The sequence below is a fragment of the Herpailurus yagouaroundi genome, unplaced genomic scaffold (assembly GCF_014898765.1).
Source record: "Herpailurus yagouaroundi ecotype Mexico unplaced genomic scaffold, PumYag 183, whole genome shotgun sequence".
Classification (NCBI taxonomy): Eukaryota; Metazoa; Chordata; class Mammalia; order Carnivora; family Felidae; genus Herpailurus; species Herpailurus yagouaroundi.
Window position 1 is genome coordinate 14,997,968 of NW_024412414.1, and position 23,308 is coordinate 15,021,275.

The 23,308-nt window shown below is 36.9% G+C and overlaps 1 protein-coding gene across 3 annotated transcripts in view; it reads left to right on the plus strand.

The window, feature by feature from the left end:
- Window positions 1-22,183, plus strand: part of CNTN3 (contactin 3) — a 352,529-nt gene extending 330,346 nt beyond the window's left edge. For 2 of the 3 annotated variants that reach the window (XM_040492151.1, XM_040492153.1), the window contains 4 exons: window positions 1,535-1,718; window positions 17,537-17,649; window positions 18,283-18,451; window positions 20,213-22,183. In XM_040492151.1, the coding sequence (XP_040348085.1) occupies window positions 1,535-1,718; window positions 17,537-17,649; window positions 18,283-18,451; window positions 20,213-20,319 (573 nt within the window). In that variant the 3' untranslated portion in view covers window positions 20,320-22,183. The remainder of the gene's footprint in view (window positions 1-1,534; window positions 1,719-17,536; window positions 17,650-18,282; window positions 18,452-20,212) is intronic. The other variant, XM_040492152.1, reaches the window with a different exon arrangement.
- Window positions 22,184-23,308: the final 1,125 nt, after the last annotated feature.

Below are 23,308 nucleotides of genomic sequence, written 5' to 3' on the forward strand. Positions count from 1 at the left end.
GGCCCGTAAGAAGAGGCCAGATTGCCCTGATTGAGTTACTTAACTCCTGAATGCCTCTACCGTCCCATCTGTTGATATTTTAATAACTCATAATTTTGTGATTTCCCACCCCCCAATCTATGCTATATCAAAGGCCACAAGCCAATCTGTCTGTAACATTTTTTTTTTTTTAATTACTGGTTATGTGTCATTCTTCGTTACTAAGTAGATAATGCTTTCAAGGGGAGGGAATGGTGTCTTGCCATTTGGGAGTTGTCTGAACCTACCACTACCTAGTATTTATGATTGTTGAGTTCAGAATGTATGCCAGTTTTTGGTATCCATTAGCAATTTACTTAGCTGTGGCTCTATAAAAGACAGTTCTTTTGCATGTTATCTTTAATTAATGAATAAAATCCGTGGAGTTTTCATTTATGATGGTAAATGGGGTCTGTTAAGATATGTGGATTTTTTTTTGCTAACATGTCATCATCAACTTTCAGTGTTAATTCAGTGCTTTAAAGGTGTAGAAACTACATATTCAAGTTAGTCCTGATCATTTGGGCTTATATTCTTCTTTTGAGGTTTTTATAAAAATTAACTCATTTCCAAAAGAAATGCGCATACACCTATATATGGATGGACACAGCATTTTACATGAGTTTAAGGGGTCCTATATATAAATATAATGTGAATAATAGAAATATAAACATATAAGTAAACACACACATATACATGTGTATGTATATGCATGCATATGTATATACATATATACATACATGTAGGGTAATAATTGTTCTCATGTAATATTTCTGGGAAAAGTATTATTCTTTCTAGTAAAGCATAGTAATACTTTAGAGATAGGGAACATGTATTTTTATCATATTTTCCTACCCTTATTTGTTTTTTTAATTAAATATCCTCCTTAACTTACTTTATACTTTATACTACATATGGATTTATCTTTAACATCTCATCATTTTGCACGATTCATGACTATGTCAGTGGCTTTCCTTTTCTCCTGCACAGCTCTGCGTGCACAGGTGGGATTGTTGACAGCTGGCCATCACTGTAGTACAGTCCAGTAGCCAGCTGGCTTTTGGATAGTCCTTTCTCTGACAGTTCACTTTCTTCACAGAGGGAACCTCCACCATCCAGTGGAGGTTCATGAGGGCTGTCAGCATTCTGGAGGTGAGCTCGGTCCTGGCTGGTTAGGGCCTGAGAAGTGAGAGCAGCTTGCTCTTTTAAATTTCTGGATTTCACCCTCATTTCCCCTTTATAAGCTATAGTCTAGTAGTATTTAGCACTTACTCTCTTTGACTTTATCTGGCTTCTTTGTGTACTTGTTTATTCTCTGTCTTCTCTTGGAGTCCCTTTTTGTCTCACTTGATAACCTAATGGAACACCTAGCACATAGTAGGGTCTTAATGAGTCTATGTTCGAATAGTTGAATATAAATACGTTACAGTACCGATCTTAATGAAAACCACCTAATATAAAAGGTGGTATTGTTTGTGTCAGCCTTTTGCATCTTTTCTGTTTTTCTGTCTACCAGGTGCGGTACTGGAATAATGGAGAAGAGGAATCATCAAGCAAAGTGAAAGTGGCGGGAAATGAGACGTCAGCCAGACTCCGTGGCTTGAAGAGTAATGTGGCATATTACACAGCTGTCCGGGCTTACAACAGTGCTGGTGCTGGTCCCTTTAGCACCACGGTGAATGCAACCACAAAGAAAACTCGTACGTATATTCCAATTTTTTGAATGGTAAGGAAGTAGTTTATGATAGCCTTCTTTATCATTTAAAATGGACAACCCAAGTCCCTAAGCACAATGAATACTACAAACCCAGTTCCAAATGCTTGTAAACTGCAAGTCACCCTTGTCTTTGTCTTTGTGATATCCCTGAATCTTCAGATAGAAACCCAAATGAAAATATAAATGTGTACCTTTTGAAAAAATCTTAATGTGAGATGTTTACTCAAGTCTATCTACTTTTCTTTTAAAATAAGTAAACTTAGGGGCACCTGGGTGGCTCAGTTGGTTAAGCATCTGACTTCAATTCAGGTCATGATCTCATGGTTCATGGGTTCGGGCCCAGTGTCAGGCTCTGTGCTGACTGCTCAGAGCCTGGAGCCTGCTTCGGATTCTGTGTCTCTCTCTTTCTCTCTGCTCCTCCCTTGCTCGCTCTCTGTCTCTGTCTCTCTCTCAAAAATAAATAAACATTGAAAACTAATAAAGTAAGTAAACTTAGTTTATTTTCATGTTTTTTTAGTTCCCCAAAGCTTGATGATTTCTGTTAAACATGAATAAGTTAAAGTTCACACCGAAGAGTCGAGAGTGATTTTCTTCCTTTTTTTTTTTTTCTTTCCCACCTTATTCAAAAGATGGCAATGTGCATTAAAAAGTTACCACCAGAATGGTGGCAAAATATTAAAAAATATAATCAGAGATGTCAGTGTTGCGTTCAACGCTGAGTCTTTGTTAGCTAAATATTCACAGGTAAATTCACAAGCATCATTTACAAACTATACATAACTTGGCTTTAAATCAGACCACAGGAAAATCAGTGATTTGCAATTCCATAGTTTCCCGCATATATATCAATGAAACTGATAGCACAAGTATATTTTTAATCAGTGTATTAATAACTCCTTGCAATACAACCATTTGAATTGTCCTTATCCTTGTAATCATCATAGCTGATAATAGTTAAGAACATTCTATGTCCCAGGTGCTTTACATGCATTCCCACATTTAAACTTCCTAACTACCAGATGAGGTAGGTATCATTATTTTTTTCCATTGTACAGGTAAGGAAAGTGGGCATGACAGATTAAGTACTTTTAACATAATAACGCATTACTTTTATTTACAGAAAACTATTATTTTCTTGTTTTCAAAATTTATTAACTCAGTGAAAATGTTTGCTTAACTGGCTTCATATGGGAATGAGACATTAATTTTGCTTGATTTCTAGTTTCATTATTGCATTTCTCTCTCCATATATAATAGCCAAATTTTTGTGGAGAATATACACTTATTAAATAAAATTGCTAAGTATACCAATAATATAGGACACTCAGTAAATTGAGTGTCCAACTCTTGATATCAACTCAGGTCATGATCCCAGGGTCATGGGATTGAGCCCTGCATTGGGCTCTGCCCTAAGCTTGGAGCCTGCTTGAGATTCTCTCTGCCTTTCCCTCTGCCACTGTCCCCAGCTTGCACTGTCTCTCTCTCTCTAAAATAAAATAAAAATAAATAAATTTTAGTAAAAATTACACCAATAATATAAAATTAAATATAATTGGCTAGCATTGTGGATAAGTTAAAATACATATAAAACATAATTCTACTACTTTAGATTTTAATTAGCCATTGTTAATTTAATCAGTGAAGTTCACATGTTCATCTTTGTATTATCTATATAAAAGAGAACTTGGTTGGGGCGCCTGGGTGGCGCAGTCGGTTAAGCGTCCGACTTCAGCCAGGTCACGATCTCGCGGTCCGTGAGTTCGAGCCCCACGTCAGGCTCTGGGCTGATGGCTCGGAGCCTGGAGCCTGTTTCCGATTCTGTGTCTCCCTCTCTCTCTGCCCCTCCCCCGTTCATGCTCTGTCTCTCTCTGTCCCAAAAATAAATAAAAAACGTTGAAAAAAAAATTAAAAAAAAAAAAAGAGAACTTGGTTACCAATTTAGTATAATGAGATTGCAGAGCAACGTTTAGCAACAAGCCATTATAAATCTTTGGTGGCATACATGCACAAGCAACCAATACATGTCATACTTCAGTATTATCCCTCACTAATTATTAGGAGAAGCCTGACCCAATCTTTTACTCATACTACACATCTAGGGTTAGATGAAGGAGTATTTGGTTTTGGAAATACTTGAACTAAAAATATTCGGTGTTTAGAACTTCTTGCTAAATATGTTTGGTATTATCAGTAACAATTCTGAATTAGTAAGATTTAAATATACATCATCATTTATATATTCAAAGCACAGCATCAATCAAAAATTCTGATTGCAAGAAGATATGCAAACAAGTTTATCTGGCTCTTTACTCTGACTTAATAATTGATGTGATTACTTGCTAGAAAATTATGATTGTAAAAGCCAGTATGACATCATGGAATCAGTGAGGAACTTAGCAATTTGGTAAGGCACAAGGAAAAGACTTACAGATCAATAAGAATATTATGATAATGTACAATGAGTGAAATAAAACTGTAAAAAGAAGCAAAACCCTTGTATGATTTAGGTGTAAAATATAAATACCCAGTCTAAAGTAGAAGTTTGCACCAATCACGATGGTGATTATGATTTTAAAAGCTCACACTTACTGCGTAATTTGCTGTGACGGTTCTAGATATGTTTCATGCATTGATTCTCAGTTCTCACAGCAACACCATGGGTTGGAAGGTGATGGTATCTTCTCTTCAAGGATGAAGATGCTGTGGCATATAGAGGTTGTATGACTTTGCTGAGACCACAGACTAAGTAGCAGTATAGGCATCCAAATCCAGACACAGTCTTAATCAGCGTGCTATCCTCTCTTTCAACCATATAATTAGGATATCCACATCCCGTTTAACACCAGTATTTACTGGGATTTTACTCCACGCTTAGGAAGTGGGTAAGGTGATCAAAGATAGACTGGACTCCTTTGTTCACAGAACTTTTAGTCTGACGGAAATCCCACCAATTGAATGAAATCCCTCTGAACGTGATGCATCCCTATTGCTGCAATTGAATGGGAGTGTGCGTGTTGATCTGTAAGTGTTATTAGGGGAAAATTTCCTATATTGGGTGGGAAACGCTTAGAGATAATTGAAATCCTTAATTATTCTAAGTTTGGATATAAATAGCATGTGTTAATTTTTCAATTTTATGTTAATAATTTTTCTTTAAAGGTACAAAAATGCAAGTAAAACAGAATCCTTTAAAGCCGGTGTTATTACTGTTACTGGGAGCTCTTAATAGCCATCCTAACCTTTGACGTGGATTTAGCTTCAAATCCTATTTAAGAATTTTGGTAAGGTTTTTGTGATTATCTCTCTGAAGAGCATTATCATCATGCTTCAGGCATCAAGAACTAGCATAACATCTTTGATTCCTTTCTTGCTACCTGTTTTTCCCTCTGGATTGTAAACTTTATGGGGAAAGAATCCTTCTGTGTCTTGTTCATCCAGCCCCAGTACCCAGCATGGCGCTAGGAACCACTCATTAAATATTGAGTGGGTAGCTAATTGGAGGAATGGCATCTAAAGAAGCAGGCCAGCCTGAAGTACTGTTATTAATCAAATATACTTCCTCTTGACTGAGCATTGTGAATTCAAAACACTTACGGTAGTCTTTTACCATCTTGCTTAAAATGTGCAAGTTTCATATACTTGTAATCATGGAATTCAATATGCAAGACTTCATAGCAGTATGGGTCTTGTGTGATTATTTTTGATTAATGTAAAATAATACAAGGATTCTCAAGTTAAATACTCTAGCTTCCATTAAACACTTAATTTTTGATATCCAAATACTTGGTGTTTTTTGGAAGCATTTCGAAGGTAATTAGCCTCTTTAAGTAATCTAAGATGGTTACTTGCAACCCAAGGAGAGCTAACTCTTAAGAACGTCTTGTGTCTAAAGGCACTGATGAAGAAAAATTGCAGATGGCATGTAAATGATGAAATTTCTTGGCTTCTAAAAGGAAACAGACCGAGAATTTTATGTTCAGAGATTGCACAAAAGAATTTGTAGGGCAAATATTCTGCTTTGTATAACTAAAAAGTCAAGTGGTAATCCTGGCTTTCAGTATGGATGGATTCAGCACTCAAACAGCATCCTCAAGAATCATCTAGTAAGACCTCAAACTGAATATTCCTAAAACTAAATTCTTGACTGCTCCACCCACTCCATTTAAAACATTTCCTTTCTACAGTATTCTCTATCTCAGTGAATTAAATCCCAGTGTTTCAGTTGCTCAGGCCAAAAATCTTGGGATAGGCCTCAACTCTTCTCTTTCTCTCAACCCCAACAACTGAGTCAGAATCGGACTTGTGCAAGCATCCACCACATCATATTGCTTTCACAAGCTGCAGATCCTCACAGGGATCAGGGCAGTGACCCCTTACTGCTCAGCCTATTTCCACCCTTGCCTCCCTAAGGCCACGGTGATGCTCAGGCTGTCCCCTTTCATCTCACTTCAGATAAGTACTAAATCCTTATAATGCTCAACAAAGCTTTATATGATCCATCCTCCAAATCCTCCTCTGACTCATTTTCTATTTTCCTCCTCACTCATTGTACTTTCACTTCAGAGCCTGTGCATTTGCTGTTCCCTCTGCCCAGAAGGCTCCTTCTCCAGGAAGATGGCTTACTCTGTCATCTCTTTCAGATCTTTGCTCAAATACCAGCTCGGTGCCATCTGACCGCCATATTTTAAAGCGCATCCCTCATCTCCTGACAGTTTCCTTCCCTGCTTTGTTCTTGGGCAGAGCACTGACAACTACCACACATTCTGGAACTCGTCCTTATTTATTTGATTGTTGTCTCTCCAGCTTGCTTTGAGTGGAATCAAGGTCCTTCAGGGCACAGATTTCACCTGTTTTGATCATAACTTTATCCTCAGAGCTCTGTCTCCACTGTTAAAGTAATCATAGTTGGTGCCCAATAATATTTGTTGAACAGATAAGACTCTCCATTTCTTGGTTCTGTTCAGTGGTGGAATCATTTTCACCATGTTCCCTTTTCAGGGTAGAAGTATTGCAATTAGCACCTCAAGGCTTATTTCTGTCAAAGAAACACCCTGGGAAAAGTAGACCGCTCCTTCCTGATAATTTCATTCAGAGCTAAGGATGGTTCTTCTTGGCCTATCCCAGAACCAGTTGTTAGAGCCAGTTGATAGAAAACCTTCACAGGCCTGGCCTGAATCACATACCCAGACCTCACCCTGGAACAAGGGGAACCTGTATTTTTATGCCTTCAGTGATGATTATGCATGTATGTCCACTTGAGAAAACAGAATAATATTAAGTGGTACAACATTTTGCACTTGAGTTTTTGCTTTTCTAAATACAATGTTTACCCATGTAAGTTGAGCTAAAATCAATTACCTAAATTTATGGAAACCAATTAAGTGTGTCCTCAGGAAATGAAAAGGTATGTGAGTAAAACACACAAAGAGTATGAGTAAGAATATTTCAGAGGTTTTTGATAAAATGAATATTCCTGCTTCAAATACATAATTTCGAAGTTCTAGAATTTTTGTATATATAATTTAATTAGATAATTATTCACTCTACATTATGACTTAGGAAATATATCCATGCAACGTTTCCCAAATTTTATATGTGATCTGTCTTCTCAATTTTTGCCATTTTTGTGGGCCTCTTCTAGTATGCACCTAACAACTTTTCTTAAAAATTAACATACAATTTTTGCTTTCATAAACTTAAAAATAAAGCAGAAACTAACTTTCAGAGTATGGAAACTAGTGGCATTGCCATAAACAGCTACTAACAAAATAATAAGTTAAATAGTAATAATAATAAATACAATGAAAAAATAAGTCACTCTCTATTCTTAATACTAGGATCATGTTCTTCCCTGATCAGGCCTCTAAACCTGCTTCCTTTTTGTTTATGATGTTTGTAGTGAAAGGAGGTTAAAGACCTAGTATCCTCAAATCCAACTTTCTCTTCAAGCTAATGGGAAAAGTAAAGGGAATTTCTCTCTAGAGGACTTAATGTTATTTGTTGAATTGGTTTTATTCTTAAAGGTTATTTAATTTGAGAGAGAGAACACACACACGCACACAAGTGCATGTGCAAAGGGGCGGGGGGGAGCGGGGGTGGGGAGGAGAGAATCCCAAGCTGGCTCCATGATGTCAGTGTGGAGCCCAACACTGGGCTCAGTCCCGCAAACCATGAGATCATGACCTAAGCCAAAATCAAGAGTTGGATGCTTAACTGACTCAACCACCCAGGTGCCCCTATTTGTTGACTTTTCTATGTATCACATCCCGGATATGTATGTAAACGACTCATGTCTGTGTATGATGTACCACAGATCAGATATAGCTATAGAATACATTGTTCACTAATGCGTGCTCCTCAGATTTCCAGTCAGAATTTCAGCGAATACAGAATCAAGTAATTTCTTTGGCCAAATGTGTAAATCTTACAAATTTTACTTTGTAAGAACTTTGGCACTTTTTTGGAAATCTTCCACTTGCCTACACATTGTCTAGAAAAGTTTAAATGTTTTTCTTACAGTTTACAAATTGTAATATTTTTATTATCCAAAGAAGAAAATATTTTGACCGAGGAAATTTCCAGTCATGTAAAAGAAAGAAAGATATTCTTCCCTGGCATTCCAGGTTGGGCCCCAAGAAAAGTCTTTCCTGAGTTGCAGATGAGTTAAGAAGTAGATGTTTTTGTTGTATTGTTAAAAATTGAGTCACGTTCCTATTATAAGTCATTTGTTTATTTGCAATAATTCTAATGGTTCCAAAGAAAATATATCTCATTACTTTGGAGCAAATACCTTTTGGTGATCTGATTCCTGCACAATGTTACGTGCTTAAGCAGTTTAATGTCAGATGCTGAAGTTCAAATCAACTCCAACTGCAGAGTATAGTGTCTAGCTCTCGGTAAGAACAACCACTTGTCATTAATTCATCTTACTATCATCAAGGAGCCAAAAACAAATTAAGAAATCTACTTAATCTTGCATAATTAATCACAGAAAACATATGTTCTTAACATTCCATATTTGTTCAAAATATGGAATGCCAGTTTTACCGTCACCACTATGGACATATCACCTTTGAAAATTCTGGACAGTATTGTAATTAATATTAAATATTTATTAAAAATTATGATTAATTAATATTTATTATAAGAAAATACTGTATAAAAATTATATTAAAATTATTGTATAAAGTTAATAATGTTAATTAATAAATATTAATTAATATACTTTTTATTATATAAAATATTTTAATTTTTGAAAATTTGGGAAAAAAGAAAATTGTAGAGAAGAAAATAAAAACCACCCATAATCTTATTACTCAGAAATACCATCATTAATATTGTGGGGCTTTCTTTTCAGACTTAAGTTCTATAGAATGTTTGTTTTATACAGTAGAAGTATGCTGTATATTTAGTTACCTGTATATCATAGCAATTTCCCATGTCATTAATAGTTTTCATAAGTATGTTAGTGTATGTATAATATTCCATGGTGATAATATGCCACAAGTTAGCCCCTCTCCTATTGGTAGACATGCCTCATATTCCTGGTTTCATCCGGTAGCAATGTCATAGTAATCTCTTGCTTGCAGACAAGAAGATGCGGACGATGTGAAATCTATAAAGCTGATGTTGAGGAGTCTGTTAATCAAATACACAAAGGATATCATGATGGGTGCTTAAAGAACAATAGTAATAAAATTATTCAACGTAATATTTTTTTTGTCACATTTGAAATTAGTGAAATAATTTTCCAGCCCGCCAACTAGTGTTGTGCTGTAAATATAGCAACCTTTCTACCAAAATTAAATTTGTTTTTATGATGTTTTAATTTTTTAAAATCTTTTGTAATGTTTATTTATTTTTGAGAGAGAGAGTGAGTGTGAGCAGGGGAGGGGCAGAGAGAAAGGGAGACACAGAATCCAAAGCAGGCTCCAGGCTCTGAGCTGTCAGCACAGAGCCCGATGTGGCGCTCTAACTCACAAATGGTGAGATCATGACCTGAGCCGAAGTCAGAAGCTTAACTGAGACACCCAGGTGCCCCTATGACTTTTTTCTATTTTAGCATACCATCAACAGTAGAAATTGAGCTGACAGGGGAAAAATCTGTAGCATGTGAAAGTTGAGATATAATTTAGCAAAAATTTTAAAATGTAGACCACATGTCAAGTTCTAATAAAATGTGGAACTCAATCAGCCTATTCTGGGTTGGGCTTCTGCATAAGATAGTATCTGGAAAGTAAAATTGGAAGTCCTAATCGATAAGTTATATTAATATGTACTGTTTTGTGTCTCCATTCCTTTACAAAAATGTACTGTGGTGCATCAGAGCTATTTAGAATACTGATTAATAGCTATAGCAGTCAGATTAGGCTAGTGCAGGCCACAGTCTCCAACCTCCAAATCTCAGTGGCTTAGAACTACAAGTGTTCCTGTCTTATTCATAGTCCATGTCCACTACAAGTATGATTCTGATCTAATCCAGGTTGTGTTCACACCAGCGCCCAGACTGAAGGAGCAGCCACTCTGTGGGCCATGCTAGTCTCATGGCAGAGGGAAAAGACAATGGCTAAGCAGATTCTTTGATGGCTTTTGAAGCTGCCACTTGGGAGTGGCCCGTTTCACTTTTGCTTGCATTCCATTGGTTGAAAGAAGTCATATGACACAGCCTGATGTCTATAAGATGCCAATGAGAAGGGGAAGTATCTCTTCCTACATCCCTGGGAACCACAGGCCCCATGGCCAAGCTGAATGTCGTGAGAGTGAGATAAATATAATCTTCCCATGAGAAGTAAGAGGCAAAGGAATTACAAAGTTTTTAAACCACCTCAAAAAAATTTAAACAATAAAACAGTCGACCCTACCAGCTAATATTAAGGATCATGAATGAGATGTTTATAGAGGATCTAAGAATATAGCTCAGGTAGCTGAGAGATCTCTAGAGATCCCTGAATTACATTTTCATCTTCCTTCAGTATCTATACCCTTCCTCCTTCTCATCCTTCCCTCAGCATCCACAACCTCAAGCCTTTAGAGAAATAACAAGTTTAAACAGTTACATCATGGGATGCCTGGGTGGCTCCGTTGGTTAAGCATCTGACTTTGGCTCAGGTCATGATCTCACAGTTCATGGTTTCGAGCCCCGCGTTGGGCTCTGTGCTGACATCTCAGAGCCTGGTGCCTGCCTTAGATTCTGGGTCTCCCTCTTTCTCTGCCCCTCCCCTGCTTGCACCCTGCCTCTCTCTCAAAAATAAACAAACATTAAAAAAAATGTTTTTAACCAGTTACATTGTATAGTTTTATTCAATCAAGATGTATTAATTATATAAATATGCCAATTAAATGTCCTTAAAATATATATAAACCACCCTAAACTAGTATTTGTTTTTTCTTAATTAAAAATTTTTTTTTGACAAAAAGAGACAGCGTGGGCAGGGGAGGGGCAGAGAGAGAGAGGATGAGAGAGAATCCCAATCACCCATGCACTTCCTAGTGTTTATTTTAAAAGAGGAATGGGCACCTAGATGACTCAGTTAAGAGTCTGACTCTCGTAGGGGCGCCTGGGTGGCGCAGTCGGTTAAGCATCCGACTTCAGCCAGGTCACGATCTCGCACTCCGTGAGTTCGAGCCCCGCATCGGGCTCTGGGCTGATGGCTCAGAGCCTGGAGCCTGTTTCCGATTCTGTGTCTTCCTCTCTCTCTGCCCCTCGCCCGTTCATGCTCTGTCTCTCTCTGTCCCAAAAATAAATAAACGTTGGGAAAAAAAAAAAAAAGTCTGACTCTTAGTTTCTGCTCAGGTCATGATCTCTTGGTTTCATGAGTTCAAGCCCCACATTGGCCTCCACGCTTACACTGCAGAGCCTGCTTGGGATTCTCTCTCTTCCTCCCTCTCTGCCCCTCCCCCACTCCTGCTTTCTCTGTGTCTCTCAAAATAAATGAATAAACTTTAAAAAAATAAAAGAAAAGAAGAATGTGAAGTCAGACACCTTTAGTAGCCAGACAGAAATGAGCAGGGGTGGATGGCTGGGAAAGTCTTTCCTTAGGTCCATTCCTAAGGTCCATTCCTTCTGATCTGATATTACACAAGCAATTAACAATCAGAAATCCAGAACTTACAGGAAAGCTCCTGACTTTCAAATATTGGCAACTAAGCAAAATTAAAGTGCAATGGGTTAGACAAAAAAAAAATTGCAAGCTGGATTTAGCAGATGCATTTTCAGTTTGCAACTTTTGATTTGAAGCTTGACAGTCCTAGAGCAATTTCACTATCTTGTAGGTTGTCATAGAAAATTGCTGTCTTAGCTCTTCTTCCTTTACATGTGAGACACTGTGGCTTCTGTTAGGCTAGGAAGTTAGTTCAGGACATGTGCCATGTGAATGGCCACATTGCTTCCAGGCTTCTGTCTGAAGTATTAGGTAGATCTTTTCTGTGTCATGCCAGGATGATTCTTGGCACACAGGAGTAGGCAGCCTTTTTATAGAGATTGTGGAAGCAAAGCGTTCATACTTGAGGTTTGACCCTAGGAAGATAGAAAAGAAGAGCATTGAAGGCTCCATACAAGGGAACTAAATGTTGTAAGGATGGAAGCTATGAGTAGCAATGAAGATGCAGAAGGGAAGTCTGGATCATGGAATAAGCAAGTCAACCTGTGCAGAATTTTCCCAGCATTTTGCCATCTCTAGTCACTCAATGATATTTGCATGATTTTACCCATGTGTGCAAACAAACCGTATGATTATTTTCCTAATAGATTTAATTTGATAGTTAAATATATTTATCTTAAAAGCAACTATACCATTACCATAAACAGAAAATCACTATTTCTCTTGATTACAAGATAGTAGCTATAAGACTTCTTCATAAAATGAAAACAATTATTTGAATAGAAAAAGTTTTAAAGTTAAAGAGCACAATGAATTGCAAAGAAAAGTAAACTTATTTAAAAAAAATGCATACCTGAAGATAAGTTTTGCAATTAGCTAATCAGACTATCTGTTATTGTTATTGGTAAAGTGATATTCTTTTCTTGATCGCTTAGTTTAAGATGAATTATTTGTAGTAAGTATTCCCTTAGGTCAGAGTTAGTTTGAATTGTGACTGTGTATTTTGGGATGCTTACCACACATCTGTGTACAGCTGAAAACATCAGAGTGATTTGTGTTTTCATAATAACCTTTGTTTATCATTGTTTAGAACCTAGTTTTAATGATCTGTGTGTTGTGTGTAGATTATTACAGATGTATCAATGTTGGCCTCATCCAGAGAATCATATCTGTGAATCAAGAAATGGATGTTAGTTCTTTTTTTTTTTTTTTTTTTTTTTGGCTTACGTGAAAATATCTAAATATTTCCAATTAAAAATGTCATCCATCTAAAATCATCTCTAATGGTAGAAATACTGATCCTTGGGAACCACTGATAGACCCTGTGGGTACAAGTCAGAGAACATATTAATCTCTTTGTCTACTGTACTCAGAAGGATCCCTAACACACAATAAAGTTATTAAATTTGTGGCCGAAGGGAATTCCAGGTATAGATGTTGTTCCCCAAGGTCTGTGTTGTCAGCCAGAATTAGGTTTGTTTTTATTGCCAGCACCCATATGATGTCAGCCATCATGACTTGTTGAGTCTCCACAAACATCATTTGTTCCATCCCTCCAACTCCACTACAATCATCTTCGTGTGAACAGACCTTTAATTCTCTCTTACACTAAGTGCTACCATATTCTCCCAACAGAATGCCTGCCAAGATTCTCCTTCTTCCCCCCTATTCCCACATTGATCTGTGAAACTACAAAATTGATAGTATCACTTCCCTACTTTTGTTCAAGCAATGTCTTCCTAATTGCCTATGGAAAAACTCCTTTCCTAGTTCTTTTGGTCTCTTAGACCCGTTAGCATCTGGCTCCTGCTTGCGTCTTCAACTGCATCTGGTCTATCCTTGCCCTTCCCCACTACCTTGTAACCAGTTACAACTGAGCTCCCCACTGAACCTTACTATTACCTGCCTTTGTGTCTTGGCAGGTGTTTATTCCTCTGCTGGATACCTTTCCCTCTCTCACCTCTACATGCAAAAATCATATTTGCCTTTCAAAATCTATTCCAGATGTTGTCACCTCCTTCTTCCTTTTTTTTTTCTTAACCCTTGACACATAGATGTCTCTTGAATAAATCATTTAAGTATTCAATTAATACACCAGTGTTGTTGATGTTTTTCTTGTTTTCTTCTTCTTTGGGTTCTGTTCCTTATCACCTTAGCCTCGGTACAACTGGGCGTATTCAATTTCAAGTCTCAAGGCTGATGATCAGTGGATGTTTCCTGTCCTAGTTTTGTCTTTATAGACATATAGCATTTATTAGGATGGCTTGGAGAACTTTCAACCACGTAGCTGGAAAATTCATTTTGAATTCTGATATGCTGCATTTGAAAAGTGCGACCAGCCAAATGTTGTCTTGCTGGTGTCACAGTGAATTATTTCACTAATACTTACTCTGAATCTTTACTCCATTCAGAATGTTCATTGAATGAATCATCCCTTAGGAATGCAAAGGGAATGGTTTCAAACTTATTTTCTGATAACACTGTAAAAGCGTCTCCTTAATCCTTGAGTTTTTGCTTTTTACATGAAAACATCAGTCATATACAATATCGAATTTGATATCTACCCTTGTCAAGGCATTGGGCCAGTGAGTACAATCTACCATTTCGACTTGTCTGTGTCAGAGACCTTACCAGACAATGTCTCTGCTTGCAAAGATCTTACACATTAATAGTAAAAAAGGTGTACAATGTACCTTTGATGAGGATCATGAAGAAAGTGGATCAGGGAAATGAAAAGAGGCCCCACTTTTGTCTGAGAAATCAGGAAAAGCATGATACGTTTTCCTGTGAAAGTGGGCACTGAGCATATTTTGTGACATTCTTGTTTCATATTCACTTTTACATCATTTACAAACCTGTGATTAGTCATTCAGGAGCTAAATACGGTCTCAGGTAGTCAGCACAATGTAATATGGGAGGCATAGACTTTGGAATTAATCAGAGCTGGTTTGAATCCACATAATACTTCTTAACAAGTTGTTGCTTTTGATTTTTAATTGTGGTAAAAATACACATAACATGAAATTTCCATCTTGCCCATTTTTTTTAAAAGTAGGCTTCACGCCCTGCATGGAGTCCAATGCAGGGCTTGAAGTCACAACCCCAAGATCAAAACCTGAGCTGAGGTCAACAGTCAGACGCCTAAGGGACTGAGCCAGACAGGCACCCCTTACCCATTTTTAAAAGTATAGTTCGGTAGCATTAAGATTGGTGGTTGTGTAACGGATTCTAGAAGTCTTTCATCTTGCAAAACTGAAACTCTTTTCCCATGAGCCACCCTGGGGCCCCTCCACATGATGTCGTTCTTATCAGTGGTGATAAGAGAGATGACTTCAGGGTGGTTCACAAATATTTTTTTTTTTTTTACATTTAAAAATGCTTCATTTACTTTAGAGGGTACCATAAGAATGTAACGAGGATATTAAGCCAATTATTGTGTGAGTATTAGTGTTTGGGATGAGGCTAAATTAGATTTTTTTTAAGTCAAGTCCTCTTTTTAAAAATAGCAAAAGTTATGCAAGTGTACATGATTATCTGATGCTCAGGAAAAACTGATGTGATTCAGAATAAGGGTAATCAGACCCAGAACAAACCTTAATTTTGTCTTCTTTCCCCTGTTCCTGTTTCTTTTTTCTTTCTGTGTATTTAAGAAGTATTCAATTCAGGCTGAACTCATTCAACTCATCTATTTTTGCACTGATACAAGATATTTCTCAGTGTTATACTTGCAGTCATTTCTTCTTTGAGACTAGTATTGGAATAGATGATTCAATCCAAATTACTCAAGTTTCCTGTAATCTCCGGGCACACATCTTTTGGTAGAACCACTATGCTGCCTGTGTTATCTGAGTTGCATCAAATGAACCTGTCCTTTTATAGGACCGTCAGGACACAGGAAATCAGACTTTGAGAAAAGGTCCTAACAATTGTGCATTCATATCATTTGAATTGAGACAACAGAAATACATTAGTATTTCAACCGTAAGCAACTGCCATTATATATATTTTTTGTTATCAAAGCAATACAGCTTGAACTCTCTGAACTGACCTGAAGCCGTCACTAATGCCAGATCACAAATTGGAAAGGCAGTGTAGAATAGTGTTCAAGAGCGGACAATAAGCAAAAGAATCTGCAGGGAATACAATCTTGTTTGGTTTCATTAGTCACGTAATGTATCACGTGTGTAGTCACATAAATGTATCTGGAGAACTCTTCCCATCTGTAGGTTCAGCCGTCTTTCCCTCATGGCGTGAGTCAATGATGTTTAGAAATTTCTCTGCATAGCCAATATTTTATATAATTTTCCCATTACAGATTCAGTTAGCCAGATCACATTGTGTGGCTAAATCCACAAGTACGGCGTATTTCAGCACTGCTTTGGGCAACTGTGATGCTGTTGCCACATGGATAAAATTGTGTTTGTTTTGTGCTTGATGAGAAACTGAATTTTAATATTCTGTCTGTGTTGCAGTTGAACCCCTTTGCCCGGCATAGTTTACTAACTGGAGTTCATGAGAGGGAACTAAGCTATGAATCCAAGGTGTTAAACCTCAGGGAATTTCACTCATTATCTAAGGGAATTCTCATTAATGTTTTCGGGTCTTGCCTTATTTTTCTCAAAAATTGGTTTAAAACTTGAAAAACGAAGAGTAACGTGTATTCTCCCTGCTACATTTTTTCACGTGAATAGGTATTAACTTCATGGAAATAAATATAAGCAGCCCTTATCCTTGATTGCCTCCTATTTTGCCTGTGTCATCACACAAAGCTGGCTTAAAAATCATCCATACTTCATTTTGTGTGTCTTTACTCAGTTGGCAATTTCTCTTCGCCTCTGTCTATATGTCAGAATGGTCACACTGCCTGCCTTTCTTGGTGCATCAAGCAGCATCCCTCTCATGGTGGGTTAAGGAATTTCTTTGTCTCCACCATCAACATGTTTCCAGAAAAGGACCCACAGCAACCAGGGAAATATATCCTAAAAGATATGATGAATGTCATGAAATGAATTATCTCACAATTTAATTGAAGAGTGTTTTTAAAAGGACATTTAGTGGTGTGCCTGGGTGACTCAGCCTGTTAAGCGTCTGACTCTTGATCTTGGCTCAGGTCATGATCTCATGTTTCATGGGTTCAAGTCCTGAGTCAGGCTCTGTGTTGAAAGGGTGGAAACTGCTTGAGATTCTCTCTCTTCACTCTCTCTGTCCCTCCCCTGCTGCACACACACACACACTCTCTCTCTGCCTCTCTCTCAAGATAAATAAACATTAAAAAAAAATAAGAAAATAAAATAGGAACACCTCAGTGGCTCATTCGGTTAAGCATCCAACTTCAGCTCAGGTCATGAACTCACAGTTCGTGGGTTCGAGCCTTGCATCAGGCTCTGTGCTGACAGCTCGGGGCCTGGAGCCTGTTTTGGGTTCTGTGTCTCCCTCTCTCTCTCCCCCTTGCCTGCGCATTCTCCCCCCCCCCAAAAATAAACATTAAAAACAATAAATAAATAAATAAATAAATAAATAAATAAATAAATAAATGGATATTTAGCTACTCTTATTTTTTTCTGATTCCACCTATATGCTACATATTACCAAAGAGACTTTGCTGTACTTCTGTAAGCCTCCTGTAAGTGTCATTTATATGTTCTGTGTAAAATATCACTCATGTTCAAATCTGGTTTAATTTCTCATTTTGCATTTCAAGCTCCCAGTCAGCCACCAGGAAATGTTGTTTGGAATGCTACAGACACGAAAGTGTTACTTAATTGGGAACAAGTTAAAGCAATGGAAAATGAATCAGAAGTAACGGGATATAAAGTAAGATGTTTGCAATGCTTTCTTTTCCTATTCCTGGCAGAACTTTCCAAGGGAAGCTAGGCTCGAATGGTTTTTCTAACTATGATAATATGGTTGCTGTAATCTAATTTTGACATAGAGATACCAACTTCTTATGAAAAGGGTATCTTCCCCCCCCCCAAATATCTGATTTCTTAAATATAAATAAAAGGGAAGTAATTCTGGGTATTCAGGGATGTGGGATAAAACATAAATTGTTCATAATGTTAATTAATTTGTTACTTCTGACGAACCCCAATATACTACTTAAAAAGCAACTGAAAGTGTTGGCTCTAATTTGTTGGTCTGGTTTTCAAGATCAATAGAGTAGGGGCTTGCCCCATCTCTCCAACCGTACAAATGCCCAACCCAGATGAACTGTTCCACAGAAGAAGTTCACTTCCGTCTTCCTTACCTCCTTGATTTTGAGGACTTGATGATTTTAGTATGTGCTAACCCCCAGTCTAAGACCCATGGAAAGAGCTATGAATTTAATTTATATTCTGGCGAGTATAGAAAGACAATGTAAATGAAGTAACATCCGGGTAATCAGTTCTGTGAAAAATGGAAGAGTAGGCAATGTAAGAAATGAGTGTATTTGTTCATGCGTTTCAGGTTTTCTATAGGACTAGCAGTCAAAACAGTGTACAAGTGCTGAACACAAATAAGACTTCAGCAGAACTTTTGTTGCCCATTAAAGAGGACTACATTATTGAAGTCAAGGCCACAACAGACGGAGGAGATGGAACCAGTAGCGAACAGATCAGGATCCCAAGAATAACCAGTAAGTTGGTCAAAGTCAACCTTTACTTTATTGATAACACCAGTGTTACGAGCCTCCAAGAGTGAGTCAGTCAGTGCTCTTCTGTCCGTTTTCCCCCACCATCTCCTCCATCTAAATGCTAACAAGATTTTGGAATAGGAGAGATGAAGGCAAGAAAACTTTCTGAGGAGTGATACAAAACATGAAGAAAGGTAATAACAGAAAGAAAAGACATCAAAAATATTTAGCAGAACTCTATTAATTTGAATCTCTTCCTCATTATGAGAAATGCCTAAATTTGCTTTTGGATTGCCTATAAGAAACAATTTCTTAAGCATTTCTCAAGGACAATGTTAAAACCACAAACTAGTTTTAAGATCTTAGTTTGCCTCCTAGAAATTGTAGATGAATCTTACCAATTCTTCGAAAAGTGGGAAATCTAACATTGTTAAGGTCATAAACTGCTGACCGAACCAAAAGACACTTCAAAAACAAGTCTCAGTTTATGATTTCGAAGGAGGTTCGCACTAACTTTTCTTTTCCAAATCCAAAGTAAACCTATTTTACTGTAGAAATTACACTTTTAGAGTTAAGGGGAACAGACTTGCATACATATTTTATCAGTGACAGTGGTAAAAGAAATTTTATTTGTTCTTTCAATTTCCAAATCTGGAGTTTGGGGACCTCCATTTAAGTATGGTAGAAGCCATCTTGTCTCCATATCCTAATCTGTAGTTCTTAGTGACATTAAAAACCTTGTACCCTGTTTCCTTCCCTTGGGCGTGGCCTAGCCTGTAGTCTTGGAAATAAGATTAAAACCTCTCTCTTTAATGAGAGACATCATTAGGAAATAATGAGAAAGAGGGATATGGAAACTTGGAAGAATTTTATCTTTATGTGAAATCATAAAGAATGCCATACTTAGACTAAAGCAAATAATTAAACTATCCCATGAAAGCAGAAAGTGTTTATCTCAGAACTGAGTTCTGCAGCATAGGAATCTATAGGCTGCTTCAGGTTCTTGGTCTCCCTCTCTCTCTGTCCCTCCCCACTCTGACTCTTTGTGTGTCTCTCTAAATAAATAAGTAAACAAACAATAAAAAATTTTAAAAAAGACATGCTCGTATTCGTACATTACTGCAAGATGTAGAGTTAACATTATAATATGGCCAGAGTGTAACTGTTAAAAGGAGTAAGTTCTATGCTTTTGCAGAAACAGCCACTATTTTCACATTTTAGGGCTGCTGAGTCAAGAGTAGCCTTTTCATCTGACATATGCTGTCTGCTGAGCTTGCATAGACTAGTGTAGACAAGGCCATCTCTGGGAAAATGGAGCATTTATTGACTGCTTTTTTTAAAGATGGTGTTTTATATCACGCCTAATAATTTATCTAGAAATGAATAAAGTAGAAACCGACAGATTTTTCCAAACTCTCATCCAATGAAGCTTTCTTTAATTAAACCATTGAATTATCTCAAAAGAGTATAATTGTTTTCAAAGTGATTAAGTTGTTTTTGCAATTTCAATTAAAGTTAAATAATACTAGATGAGCACGGCCTAGATTCATTTATTTAAAAAACTTAAATACGTCGGTGCTTTCAGAGATATTCTCGGCAACTAATATAGGCAACACTGACAAATAAAATGAGGATTAATCATAACTCAGGGTTTTAGGTTGGGTTCGTGGTATGATTTGATTTTGATAGCAGAGGCATTACTTTTGCCCTGATGATTTATTTTGGTACAGTCCTTATTAATGAGCTGTTTATCATCTTTGACAGATGTGGACGCAAGAGGTTCTACTTCAGCCATCTCACATGTCCACGCTGTGTCCAGTTACCTACCTGTAGTATTGTTCTTCATTGTAAATGCCCTGTGGCGGTACTAACTTTTTTTTTTAAATTGTTTACTAGAAAGTTAATTGGTTACAAAAAAAGTGCTTTCATGAAATGCAGTGATTATGCATGGTTTTTTTTCAACTCTGTATTTTTAACTTTCTATAGGTAAAATATGAATATAATAAAAAAAAACAGTAAATCCTTTTAGGGGAATCTGAAATGCCTTAATATTTACTTGATACACCAAAGGAATTTACATATTAATTACATTAGACTTTTGATAAAGATATTCGTAAGCTATGATTTTGAGCACTGCCTTTCGATAGACTCACATGCTCTCATGTGTATACACACACATGCCCACACACGTTTGTTGTTTGTTTGTTTGTTTGTTTGTTTAATGTGGAAAAACTCATTTAATCCAAATGTTATCTCCCCGTTAGAACAGCATTGGTTGGAAGACTTGATCAGTACTATTCTGAAATGCTTATTTGAAATACTCAAGAGTGAAAATACATTTTAAAAATTACCTTGCTTGGAAGAGGGTGCATGTGACTCACAAGAATGTTGAAAAATGCTACACCAGAGGTGGAAACGGTGCTGTTTTGTTTACGTCTAACAAAGTTGTGAGATTCTTGCTCTCTCTAGTTCTCAATTTTTCATCTATAAAATGTGGAAATAATGCCCAGTGTACCTGCCTGTGCCCCATAAATTATTTGTTAAGAGATACAGAAGGACATGTGAAAGTGTTTTTGCTACCCCTCATATTTTGGGTCTGTGCAAAATATTAATAGGAATTTACCTAACTATATACAAGAAGAACCAGCCGCTTCTTTAAGTTTGCATTCCGTTATGGGTAACGCTTTCTTTTTTTGTTCACTGATATTTTAAAATTGAAATGTTCACATTTTATTATTTCTCAAATATTAAAAAAATATATTAGATAGTAATTGTTTCCTTCACATCTATGGACAAGCTTTCAGGTTTTATTAAAACACGGTGGAGAAAATAAGGAGTGACCTGAATCTCAACTCAAATATTAAACAAAATTCACACAATTCTTCATTTCCAATTTCTGATTCCATTAAGAGGCCCTCTCTTTTTTGGATGGTGGAGATGGTTTTTTAATGAAATCCAACCGTCTATCAGAGTGAGTCTGGCAGGCTTTTTAGTTCCTGAGTTAAATTTGTAATAGAACCATGGCAGTGCTGCTGACTTTGATATGTATGACTCAGTCTTTCAATATGTGGTTTTCAAAAGATTGGTGAAGACATGACTTCATAGCAATATGTAAAGAATATATGAAAATCGACAGATTGAGTGTTAGACATTGGAAAATCATTTTTTTACTTCTTTCCTACAATGTCACATTTTGCAGGAACTCGTTCTTCTTTACAGATATATCAGAATTTGACAACAGTTCAGATATCAAAAAAGAATAAAAATTAGCAAAATTCTGGTATCATCATGAAGTGTTACTTTATGTTTAAAGATTACATTTAAGATTAAAGTCATTATACACAAAGGAGAAAAAATATTTATAACTTTCTTTGCAAGGTCTGTATATACTGTATATATCTAGAAAAAATCTGAATGACTTAGTAGATTTCATATGACCATTGTTATTTCCAGTCAAAAAGTGGGGAAACGCTTTCTCCAATACCTGAATTTTACGCTACATGTAATGGAGTTGTACCTTTTTATTATTTAGTAATTCCTATAATATGTTCCTACACTTTCCATTTTCAAAATGATTATTGTTTCTTGGCATTTGTAGCAATATATCTCCATGAGATATGTACTTTGTTTCATATTGAAAAGTATAAGATTTATCTTTAAATTCTGTGTGTGTATCCTATGGTTATCTGTATGTATTATTTTCTATTATTCAAATAAAATTTATAACAATCGGTGGCCCCTGCATGATTAATTGTGATATGGTCAAAAAGAATATTTTAAGGGGGGAAATAGGAGGGCACCATAATAGTTATGCTGATATTTTTTCAGCCAAAATTTAGTCTTTCCATCTTTTAAGAGGACATTTTAAAAAATTATTTTTAGACACCACTGACTTAGTAAAATCTACAGTTTAAGGCAAGGTGCTTTCTGGGGCACCTGGATGGCTCAGTCAGTTAAGCTTCTGACTCTTGATTTCGGCTCAAGGTCATGATCTCAAGGTCCATGAGTTTGAGCCCCACGTTGGGCTCTGCACTGGCAGCTGAGAGCCTGCCTGGGATTCTGTCTCTCTTTCTCTCTCCCTCTCTCTCCCTCTCTGTCCCTCTCTGTCCCTTTCTTTCTCCCACCCATTCTCTCTCTCTCTCTCTCTCTCTCTCTCTCTCTCTCTCTCTCTTGCTCTCGCTCTTGCTCTCAGTCTCAAAATACATACACTTAAAAAAAAGGGGAGTTACCATGAAAGATACTTTAGATATGGAGAGAGAGGGAAGGAAGGAGTAGCAGAAAATTTACTTTACTTTAATTATGGTATCTAGTTTCTAATGACTTTATTTAGTTGATGGTGGCTATAACCCACATTTTTGACAACTATTTTCTTAAAATTAATAACAACTTATCAAGTCCTTCATAGACTTTCTCATTGGCATCAGTGTTTGAGACTTTCTCAATAATCCTTGTGGTGTAATGTATTCTAAATATTTTTTTAAATTACTAGAAAAGATTGTAATTAGCGAAGCATTTTGAAAATTATTGCTGATGTGAGGAAAATTCATTCCAAAGAAACAATTCAGTTATTTTCTTACATGAAAACTCAAAGACATATTTAGAGGCAGGACAATCAAGTGGGGAGAGTATGTGTAGGGCTTGTGCCAGGTGTGTGTGTGCATGTACCTGTGTGTGGGGAGGTGTGACTTTATTTTTTAAGCTTATTTATTTTTTGAGACAGTGGGGGGGAGGGGCAAAGAGAGAGAGAGGGAGAGACCTAAGCAGGCTCCACACTATCAGCACAGAGCCCAACTTGGGGCCCAAACCCACAAACCATGAGATCATGACCTGGGTTGAAACCAAGAGTCAGACACTTGACCG